At 38.3% G+C, this 12,499-nt stretch overlaps 1 protein-coding gene across 1 annotated transcript in view; it reads left to right on the top strand.

Annotated features, from left to right (window-relative positions):
* LOC115212270 (hydrocephalus-inducing protein-like) overlaps nucleotides 1–12,499 on the top strand; it is a 158,402-nt gene that overhangs the window by 48,569 nt on the left and 97,334 nt on the right. The window contains exons 14-16 of the mRNA XM_029781112.2: nucleotides 525–767; nucleotides 4,008–4,169; nucleotides 9,507–9,639. Of these exons, the coding sequence (XP_029636972.1) occupies nucleotides 525–767; nucleotides 4,008–4,169; nucleotides 9,507–9,639 (538 nt within the window). The remainder of the gene's footprint in view (nucleotides 1–524; nucleotides 768–4,007; nucleotides 4,170–9,506; nucleotides 9,640–12,499) is intronic.

The raw sequence follows: 12,499 nt of genomic DNA, 5'->3' as shown, positions 1-12,499 counted from the left end.
TCAAGAACACAATGCCCTGCTAGGTATGGAAATCACAACCTTATGACTGTGAGCCAAATATCCCAAACAGTAAGCCATACCTGAATGTATTAAGAACAAGAGCATTAATCAGAGAGTGCAAACCTCTGTAGCCAGAAAGGATTTTTAAAATGAGATTTTCTGAAATAAACTTGACTTCTCTCACAAACGAGATTACTAAAAATGGACCTGACCATTCTCAAGAATTAAGTAAAAAAGCAGGCAAAGTAATCCAGAATCCTTGTCCGGTACTGGATCTAATTAGTTTGTGCCAGTCATGAGGCCAAACATCCCTGAAAGTTTCATCCAAATCCATTCAGCGGTTCTTGAGATATTTTGTTGACAGACAAACAAACAAACACGACTGAAAACAATATCTGCACCTTTGTTAAGGCAGAGGTAATAAATAATTATGTTATTAAATGAATGTAATGTTTGGTGATATGTGTCATCTTCCTTTATCTGTGTCTCGTTTATTTCATTGTATTTTTACTTTGTTTTTACAGAATCGTCCCCAACACTGACCCAATAATCTGTAAGATCTATGCCACCTTATTTTCCATCTCACCTGTGAAAGGTATCCTTGGTCCACTTGACCGTCCGCTATCTTGCCAGCTGTTGTTCCGAACTCAAGCTGAAATATCAATTAAAGACCAAATCATATTCCGTTGCTTAGTCATAGACCCATCTGGAGACATTCTTGTGGCCACACTGCCAATCCGAATATCTGTACGAGCAGTATATAGCAAGTAAGTGGTAGCAAGAGCTAAATGTGGTACCTTAAATATGTGTGTGTGTGTATGCATGTATGTATATATATATATATATGTATATATATATATATATATATATAATCATAATAAGCAACAAGGATATCCAAGGTAGTGTAGTACAATCGTTTCATGCTACTTCATTTTATAAAACATTGTAAGTATTACATCAGTTTTAAAGTGTCGAGCAATCTTCAGAATTTTTTCTATATATGTGTGTGTGTGTGTGTGTATATATATGATGGCTATCCACTCATGACTAAAGAAGACCATTGCTGACCTTTAGGAACATTGTGCGCTCTAGGACTAACCTATATTTTGCATCCGTGGCTCTATTGGTGGCTAATGAGCCCTGCTCTTGACAAGCATACACGACAGCAAACATTGCAAACCATCCTTTGCCCATTTACTATACCAGCAGTGCGCTTTCTAAGCAGCACATTTAAGTTTTTCATGCAGAATACGTACTCCCTCAAAAGTGTTGAGCCCCTCCTTAACCTGCCCCCTCCGTCTGTGAATAATTCACCTCTGGAAACATGGGTGGTTTGTTCAACATCCTTAAACAACCCTTATTCAGGGACCTTTTGAGCGGGATGGGTTACTCGTCCAGAAGAAAAGTGTAACTGGGCCCCACCTACAAGGTCATGTGCTGTTTATCTTGATATGAGATCACCATCTCATGCACACATGGTTGTGATGCATGTGCCTAGTGTACCCTTATCAGATGGGTGGTTATGATGGGTATACTAGGCTTCGTATATTTGTACTTCAGTGTCACTTTGATGGCATGCACTGCTCTCTCACTCAATTATAATAAAGATATATAGATCTCTTTTAGATATCTTTCATCTTTTACTTCAGTCATCAGTCATCAAACTGAAGCCATGTATTGTCTTGGAGAATTTTGGTGAAGCAAATTGACCCTAGTCCTTATTTTTATGTTAAGCCTGCTATTTATGCTATCAGTCTCTTTTTGTGGAACTGCTACGTTACATGGACATAAACACACCAACACCAGTTCTCAAGTGGTGGTGGAGACAAACATAGACATAAAGACACACACGTACATAGACACATGATGGGCTTCTTTTAGTTTCCATCTACCAAATTCACTTACAAGGCTTTATATATATGTATAAATGTTGTTTTTCTTTTCAGTTTTAATAAAAACAATTTTACGTTAATCTGATGGGTAACCCTATACTTTTGTTGAGTACAAATTTATTATTCTTAAGCAAAAATATTATTGACAGTGATTTCGAAGTTTTGACCGTCTGTGTGGTGTGTGTGTGTGTGTGTGTGTGTGTGTGTATGTATATATATATATATATATATATATATATATATATATAATACAAATAAGAAAATGGAGAAACAATTTAGTTGGTTTATCAGCTTTCGGATATTAGAATGTTGACTTATTTATTTATTTTCAAAAACGAGAACCTTAATAACATACATATATACATTATAATTCAATACATATAAGATAAGAATACAATTATAAAAACCTTAATATAAATTATTGAAATCATTAGAATCACTCTTACAGCTGTTTCAGCCTATGGATAATATATATATATGGAAAAAAAAAGTCAAGGTAGAAAATGCTAAAATAATTTTATAAAAAACATTTCAGTACCAGTTTCAGTCATTGAGACTTTTTCAACTGTAAGTATGGAAAACAATTAAATTTTGGAAAAATTAAAAGAAAAGTTTTTTAAAAGAATATTTGTTCAAAAGAGGTCTATATTTTGTAATAAAGAGAGTCTCTTTACTAATTTGTTGGCCACAGATTGTATTGTCCTGAATTGGTAGAGGGGAAAACTTTTGAAGCTTGGATTTTTGTTATTGGCGCAAATGTCAATGTGTTGGCTGAATGCTATTTTTCTGTTTTGGGGAATTTTGATCTTGGATCTGTGCAGAGCCATTCTTTTACGTAGACTATTTTTTGTTTGGCCTATGTATTTCCCTCGACACCCAGGGCAGGTTAGTGTGTATATCAGGTTCTCTGAAGCACATGTGAAGTTGAGGACTGGCAAGCCAGAAGACTGCACCAGGCTCCAATCTGATCTGGCAATGTTTCTATAGTTGGATGCCTTTCCTAACGCCAACCACTCCGAGAGTGTAATGGGTGCTTTTTATGTGTCACTGGCACTGGGGCCAGTCAGGCAGCACTGGCATCAACCACACTCGAATGGTGCTTTTTACATGCCACTGGCACAAGAGCCAGTCCGGTGGCACTGGCATCGACCACACTCGAATGGTACTTTTTACTTGCCACTGGCACAAGAGCCAGTCAGGTGGCACTGGCATCGACCACGCTTGAATGGTGCTTTTTACATCCCACCGGTATGGGAGCCAGTCAGATGGCACTGGCAACAAACATGCTCAAATGGTGGTCCCACCATTGCGTTACAACCAGTGTTGGTGTGTTTATGTCCCTGTAACTTAGTGGTTCAGCAAAAGAGTCTAATAGAATAAGTACCTGGCTTAAAGGAAAATACTGAGGTCAATTCATTTGACTAAAAATTCTTCAAGGTGGTGCCCCAGCATGGCTGCAGTCTAATGACTGAAACAAGTAGAAGATAAAAGATAAAATATTATCGACCCCAGTACGCAACTGGTCCTTAATTTATTGACCCTGAAAGGATGAAAGGCAAAGTTGACCTCGGCAGAATTTGAACTCAGAACGTAAAGACAGATGAAATGCACATAGTACACAATGTCGAGGGGCTGGCGTTAGGAAGGGCACCCAGCTGTAGAGGCCATGTCATTGGAGCATGATGCAGTCTTCAGACTCACTGGATTTTGTCAAACCATCCAATCCATACTAGCATGGAATCTGAATATTAAATAATAATAATAATGATAATAGTAATAATAATAATAATAATGGTGGTGGTGGTGGTGGTGGAGGAGGAAAAGCTTTATTTTGCCTTGTTATCTGATGTTTTGAGTTTTAATTAAGGTGACACTCTTTTGAAACTATACTTTTGGCAGGTAATTAAAATATCTAAATAATCTGCAAAAAAAAAAAATTATTATTTCATTTGCATGGGTTGGACTGAGGTCTGGCGAACCAGACTCTGCCAGATCAGATTGGAGTCTGGTTTGCCAGACCTCAGTCAAATCGTCCAACCCATGCTAGCATGGAAAGCGGACATTAAATGATGATGATGATTTGTATCTTAAACTTAACTTGTTCTGTTGTTGCAGATTTGTTATTGCTCCAGACTGTGACATTGATTTCGGTGCACTGCTCGTCAATTCGAAAAGGACACGTACAATCACCATTGAAAACAAAGGAGAGTTTGAATTCAAGTATGTCATTACAAAGAATGTTGCAGACAAAGACAGTACTGTTTCAAAAAAGAAATCGTAAGTTTCTTAGGATTTTTCAAAGAATTCTTACATTCCAACAAAATAAAGATTAGAAATATTTTACCATGTAAGAAGCACAATGGCTGAGTGGGGGTGGTGTTGGACTTCATCTTGATCATCATTATTTTAATGTCCCTTTTCCTTGCTTGCATGGGTCAGAGTGAACTTGTTGAGGCAGATCTTCCACAGCCAGATGCCTTTTCTGTTGCCAACCCTCACCTGTTTCCAGACAAGGTAATATTTCCCCATGACTAGACAGATTTTTACAATAAAGCCTGGGGACATATCATTGTGTCATATATATATATATATATATATATATATAAGGGGAGAATTCACAAAAAAACAAAAGACAAAGACAGGTTGTGTAGACAACAAACAGATGTATTAGTTTAACGCTCAGGAAGTGAAAAAGTCTTTAACATTTTGAGCCTACGCTCTTCCACAGAAAGGAACACAGAAAGAAACAAGGAGAGGAAATAAAGAATGTTGCTAGCGATCTATCATGGCGAATGCCAGACAGAAGGGTTACACAGGAGAGCTAGGGAGAAGGGGAGATAATAAAGTAATGGTGATCCCAAAATGAAGGTGCGCGTGCATGTGTATAAGAGAGTTTGTATGTGCGTGTGGAAGATGGCTGGTGATCTTGACGTATGCGTGTATGTATGCGTAGGTGTGAAAATGTGGGTCTGGAAAGTGGTCAGAGCTGATGTGTGCATGATGTGTTGTGATGTGTTTGGTATGATGGTGTTGTGTGTGGTGTGGTGTGATGGTGTTAGGAGGTGGGCGAGGCGAGAGTAGGGAAAGCAAGGGTGGGGTGTGGGTTAGGCTGAGGGTAGAGATGGGGTATGTGGGAGTGGGTGTAAGGGATGGGGTGGGGAAGGTGGGGTGGAATTATGAGGGAGGGGTGATGATGAAGGGGGAAGGAGAAGGTGGGTAGGAGTGAAGAGAACAGAGAAGGGGAGTAGGAGATATACCATAGATATATATATATATACATACAAACATATATATATGCTCTTTACTCTTTTACTTGTTTCAGTCATTTGACTGAGGCCATGCTGGAGCACCGACTTTAGTCGAGCAAATCGACCCTGGGACTTTATTCTTTGTAAGCCTAGTACTTATTCTGTCGGTCTCTTTTGCCGAACCACTAAGTTATGGGGACGTCAACACACCAGCATCGGTTGTCAAGCAATGTTGGGGGAACAAACACAGACACACAAACATATACACACACGCGTACATATATATATATATATATATATATATATACACACACATATATACGACGGGCTTCTTTCAGTTTACGTCTACCAAATCTACTCACAAGGCTTTGGTCGGCCTGAGGCTATAGTAGAAGACACTTGCCCAAGGTGTCACGCAGTGGGACTGAACCCGGTACCATGTGGTTCGTTAGCAAGCTACTTATCACACAGCCACTCCTACATATATATATATATATTTATGTTTGTATGTATGTGTATGTGTATAGTCTTGAGCTGACTAAAGCCTTGAGTGCATTTGGTGGACAGAAACTGAAAGAAACCCAACAGATGTTGGTGTGTTTATGTCTCCATAACTTAGTGTTTCAGGAAAAGAGACCGATAGAATAAGTACTAGGCTTACAAAGAATAAGTCCTGGGTCAATTTTTTTTCTACTAAAAGCAGTGCTCCAGCATGGCTGCAGTCAGATGACTGAAACAAGTAAAAGAATAACAGAATATATATACACATAGCTTCAAAATTCATCCAAGGTTAGGACCACGGGCCATATGTCCCCTACGCAATTCAGGATCACAACAAATAAATACACTGCAACACAATTTCTTTTCCTCAATAGGCCCTGCCCTATTTAACATAGTCACAAAACAGATCAAAGTGGAAAAGGATCCCATCACCTTAAATGGAATCTGGACAAATTTCTTTAAGGAATACCAGATAAGCCACCCACACCTGGATACAACTCTCAACAAGAACTCCCTACTTGAATGGACCAAGATACCACAAAACTTAAAAAGGTGGTGCTATTAAGTTAGACATGGCCTGGACCAATTCTTGGTCAAAACATATCTAAGTTTATACATGCGTGTGTGTGTGTATGTATATATATATATATATATATATATATATATATATATAATATATATATATATATACACACACATATATACGACGGGCTTCTTTCAGTTTACGTCTACCAAATCTACTCACAAGGCTTTGGTCGGCCTGAGGCTATAGTAGAAGACACTTGCCCAAGGTGTCACGCAGTGGGACTGAACCCGGTACCATGTGGTTCGTTAGCAAGCTACTTATCACACAGCCACTCCTACATATATATATATATATTTATGTTTGTATGTATGTGTATGTGTATAGTCTTGAGCTGACTAAAGCCTTGAGTGCATTTGGTGGACAGAAACTGAAAGAAACCCAACAGATGTTGGTGTGTTTATGTCTCCATAACTTAGTGTTTCAGGAAAAGAGACGATAGAATAAGTACTAGGCTTACAAAGAATAAGTCCTGGGTCAATTTTTTTTCTACTAAAAGCAGTGCTCCAGCATGGCTGCAGTCAGATGACTGAAACAAGTAAAAGAATAACAGAATATATATACACATAGCTTCAAAATTCATCCAAGGTTAGGACCACGGGCCATATGTCCCCTACGCAATTCAGGATCACAACAAATAAATACACTGCAACACAATTTCTTTTCCTCAATAGGCCCTGCCCTATTTAACATAGTCACAAAACAGATCAAAGTGGAAAAGGATCCCATCACCTTTAAATGGAATCTGGACAAATTTCTTTAAGGAATACCAGATAAGCCACCCACACCTGGATACAACTCTCAACAAGAACTCCCTACTTGAATGGACCAAGATACCACAAAACTTAAAAAGGTGGTGCTATTAAGTTAGACATGGCCTGGACCAATTCTTGGTCAAAACATATCTAAGTTTATACATGCGTGTGTGTGTGTATGTATATATATATATATATATATATATATATATATATACATGAGGAGGCGCAATCTCCCAGTGGTTAGGGCAGTGAACTCGTGGTCGGTGGATCTCAGTTTTGATTCCCAGACTGGGTGTTGTGTGTCTTTATTGAACGAAAACACCTAAAAGCTTCACGAGGCTCCGGTAGGGCATGGTGGCGACCCCTGTTGTACTTTTTCGCCACAGCTTTCTCTCACTCTTTCTTCCTGTTTCTTGAGTAATGCTGCAATGGACTGGCGTCCTGTCCAACTGGGGGGAACACATATACCACAGAAACCGGGAAACTGGGCCCATGAGCCTGGCTAGGCTTGAAAAGGGCAATGTTTATCGTTTTTTTATATATGTGCATACATACCTATATATATTGTTTTTGTTTTCAATTAAAAAAAAAAATTATGCTGTGAAGCAATTCCAGATTACACCCCACTGCCCCTCATTCAGTGGACCTCATGGTTACTTGAAATCACTTTCAGATTAAATGGGGGATGGGCTAGTATTACCCCCAACCCTCAAACCCCCTGGGAGTATTTTGAAATCATTTTGTCCTACCCCTTCAAATCCTTCCTCAAATGTTCTTCTTCATGGCAAATATTGTTTCCTCTGTTTTGTGCATCTTTTAGGCACATGGATGCAAATCACAGAGATAGAGTTCCAAGCATCCACATCTTTGGTTAAATTTGAAAATTCACATTTAAATTTTAAAATGTATAAATTTATTTTATGAATAAGACCATAACCTCAAGGCATATGCCAGGGGTGTAACCAGCCCACTTATGTGTACCTTTCTTTCATTGGACACTTAACTCTGCTTGTGAAGACCTGTTGAGGCAAGTGAAATCGAAACTGAAATCAAATTCAATGACTGGCGCCCATGCTAGTGGAGCGCTAAGAGCACCATCTGAGTGTGATCATTGCCAGAGCAGCTGAATGGCTCCCGTGCTGGTGGCATGTAAAAAGCACCATTGGAGCGTGATCGTTACCAGTGCTGCCTTACTGGCACGGGAAAAGACATTCGAGCGAGGTCATTGCTAGTGCCGCTGGACTGGCTCCTGTGCAGGTAGCATGTAAAAAAACACCATTAGAGCATGGCTGTTGCTAGTACCACTTGACTGGCCCTCGTGCCAGTGGCATGTAAAAGCACCTGCTACACTCTTGGAGTGGTTGGCATTAGGAAGGGCATCCAGCTGTAGAAACTCTGCCAGATCAGATTGGAGCCTGGTGCAACCATCTGGTTCGCCAGACCTCAGTCAAATCGTCCAACCCATACCAGCATGGAAAGCGGACGTTAAAAAAATGATGTTGATGACAAATATATTTAGTTTGCATTTAAACCGTGTGTGTGTTACTATATTTTGTTTTGTGTAATATATATTGCTTGTTTTTTAGCACGGAAAATGGACGTTAAATGATGATGATGATATTTTGTTTTTTTTAAAATAACATTAGAGACTCAGAATTTCTGATGTTTAAAGTGATTTTCTAAAGGCATCAAAAAATTTTAGGGGATTTACTGGAAAAAAAAATCCTGTTGAAAAACTTACTGTTGGGTTGAACACATATCGTTGCTATTTATGCAAAAGTGTCATAAGTCCAAAATGTTGCTTTTTTTTTTAGAAAACAAAAAAAGTTTTACCATTCCGTTGTAAAACCGTTGTATTACACTTTGACAATTTTTGATATCTTGGCATCTAAAGCAACTGGAGATACGATAGTTTGACCAATAGAACCAGCTATTGCAAGCAAAAATAAATATTGTAAAAATGTATTTGGTCAAATTTGGACATACAACAGTTTAACATAATAGCAATGATATGATTTTATAACTTATTTCTTTTCCGTCAATATATATATTTGTACATTTTAGTATTAAAAACCTAAATAAGCACACACAACTGCAGTTGTGCATACAGGAAATTATATTTTTATTTTGTCCTTGTTCATCATATGAACTGCGATAAAAGTAGAGGTTTCATAAAAAAAAAAATTTCCTACCTGAAATGTATAGACAAAGAGGAGATGAAAGGAAAGAGAGATGACAATATCAAAACATAACCTATCTCACAGTTCAAGATTTTAAGAAATAGTTTACAATGAATTAAAAGTAATCATCTACTTGAAATGTTATTGAAAACCACATTTTGATAAAAAATATAAATTTGGAATTGTGAAGAATTTTCTAGACACTGGAGATTTTAATAATTTCTTTGAGTAAAAGTTACATAATTCCACCTAATGAATAACCAGCTTTCTCCATTATAGTATAGGTGTATACATCGTATTTTAACTGCTTCGTAATAATTAACTTGTTTATTACCATTGACTAGAATTGAACCAATACAAACTCGGTGTTCCTTGGGCATTTTTAATATATATCCTGCAACTGGTAATATTCTGTCAGGAGCACAAACTACTGTGATTGTTGAATGCTCAAGTGAAAATCTTGGACTCTTTATTGAGGTAAGGTTAATAAAACATTGAAATATCTCTGCATTTATCTGTTTTATATTACAATGTAACTGTTCGTAAATTTTCAATCATTATTGATCACTTTGGAACTGGTGATAGAAGAAATGCAAAAATTATGTATTTCTGTCAATCTACCTGTCTGCCTTTTCACACATCCATCTATCCATACATACAAACAAACGAACGTTTGTTTTTTCTGTTCAGTTTTAATAAAAACAATTTTACATTAATCTGATGGGTTGCTCTGTGCTTTTGTAGAATATAGATTTATTATTCTTAAACAAAGATATTATTGATAGTGACTTTGAAGTTTCAACCAGTTAAGCCATCATCAGACTGTGATTCTTTGAAGTTAATCTTGGTTTTATGTAGTCTCGAGCCCACATACACAAGGAAGATTTTAACTCAGCAGATATCTCCAGGCTGTCTTCTTCTATAGCTCTGGGTCAACCAAAGCCTTATGAGTGAATTTGTTTGATGGAAACTGTTGTGCCTAGTTGACACTGTTATGTCCTTCTTTGAACTCCCTCTATATGCCACTTTATAACGTGGACTTATTTTTTTTAACAATAGAAATGTAAATCAGAAACAACAGGTAACAAACAATATCTCTTCTCAATGACTTCTACGACTGTCTTTGCAAAGCACCTGCACACACCACACTGTTCCTCATGGACAGTGCACATGCACCTTTATATGGTTTAGGACAGTTGACTTGCTATCCCACCGGGGTGTCAGGGTTTCACCACAACAGAAACTGAGAGAAGCCACTCATCATACATACAGAGTGTGAGCTGGCAGAATTGTTAGCTTGCCGGGTGAAATGCTTAGCAGTATTTTGTCTGCTGCTATGTTCTGAGTTCAGATTCCGCCGAGGTCAACTTAGCCTTTCATCCTTTTGGAGGTCAATTAAATAAGTACCAGTTACACACTGGGGCCAATGTAATCGACTTAATCTCTTTGTCTGTCCTTGTTTTTCCCCTCTATATTTGGCCCCTTGTGGGCAATAAAGAAATAAATGTTTACAATTTTCAACTGCTAATTTCATGCATGTTTTTTTTTTTTTTACTTTGGTTGTTAGTCTTTTTCTTCTCAAATTTTTGCTTTATTTTTTTTTATGAAGAATAATTGAGTATGGAAAATTTTGAACCTCCCTACGCCCAATTTGTGGAAGAGGTATGAAGTTCTTAGAATCCATACCAGAAGGACAAACTAAGATATTTCAGACTTCCTCAACATCAGCCAAAAGGATGGTGGAAAAGGTCAGAAAGGAGCTGGAAGATTCAGGTTTTGATTATGAGGCAACAACAGAGAGATAAACCCATGATCGACGATCTGATGCCATCAGAGTACTGAAATTCATCGATGGAATTTTGGAGATCATCAACAATAATCCCAGCAACATGATGCATGCCACTGCTCTGGAGAAAGGTGTGGAAGAAAAGCTCGTCATGCTGGCATTACATAAGGACATTCATTACTATTCATACGAAATGAGGAAGAGAGAATTTGTGTTGAAGGCGATAGCGGAAAAGGGATTCAGGTATATGGAGGGGTTGACCAATAAGTTGAAACACCTGATGGAGCCAGACAAGCTGTGGTTCTTCTCTAATGAGAAGATCAACTTCCAGAAAAACAGAAAGCCAGATCAACTCCCAGAAAAACAGGTGGCTCACTGTCTCACTGAAGGACATACCAAGAGTCATGAAGATGAAATTTCCAATGACAATCATGGTCTTCAGTGTTGTCAGCAATGAAAGGGACATCATGTTACTCCACTTCCCTGAGAGTATTAGACTGAATACCGATGGCTACATCTGTGTTCTGTGTGTGGTGATAAAGCCCTGGATCAATCAGGTAGCTGCAGGGAGGCTGTATGTGGTGCAACAACATTTTGCACCCTGCTACACTAACCAGAAGACCCAGGCCTGACTGTTGGAGAATTTCTTTGATCACACAGCACCTAACATTTGGCCTCCCAACTTGCCTGACAACAACCCCCTTGATGCCTTTGTTGGGGCACAGTGGAACAAGAGGCCAACAAATCCAGCTACTCCATGAAGGATGAGCTAAGAGCTAGGATTACCAAGGCCTCCTGGGTCCTAAAATGGGAGATTGTGATGAAGGCCTGTGGCCAGTTCCAAGGTCACCTGGAGACAATCATCAAGGCCAAAGGCGTATTCATTGAGTGAGATTGACAGAACAGTTCAGGAAGATAAATTGACCCAAATTTGACAAATATATCTCAAAAAATTAAAACCACTTTCATTTTTTCCTGAGACAGTCTATCTTGCAAATACTGTCCACACCCTGTGTGTGCGGACAGTCTATCTTGCAAATACTGTCCACACCCTGTGTGTGCGTGTGTGTATTACTAACTTCGCCTTGACATCACATGGAGACTTGTAAATGAGTGTCACCATCATGCAAGCAGTATCCTTCATTTTCGCTCTTCCATAAAAACATATGAGGCCTTGAAGAAATATTACGTTGCTTGAAAACAGATGAAGGTTGGCAAGAAAATGAAGGACATCCAGCCATATAAAATCCAGTCCAACAAAATCCCATTTGACTCATGCAAGCATGGAAAAGCGAATTTTAAAACGATAATGATGATATATATAAATATGTATGTATATATATTATGTATATATATAATATATATATATATATGGCTGTGTAGTAAGTAGCTTGCTTACCAACCACATGGTTCCTGGTTCAATCCCACTGTGTGGCACCTTGGGCAAGTGTCTTCTATTATAGCCTCAGGCCGACCAAAGCCTTGTGAGTGGATTTGGTAGACGGAAACTGAAAGAAGCCTGTCATGTATATGTGTGTGTGTGTGTTTGTG

Source organism: Octopus sinensis, linkage group LG1, assembly GCF_006345805.1.
Source record: "Octopus sinensis linkage group LG1, ASM634580v1, whole genome shotgun sequence".
Lineage (NCBI taxonomy): Eukaryota > Metazoa > Mollusca > Cephalopoda > Octopoda > Octopodidae > Octopus > Octopus sinensis.
This window is presented reverse-complemented; position numbering and strand designations above follow the sequence as displayed.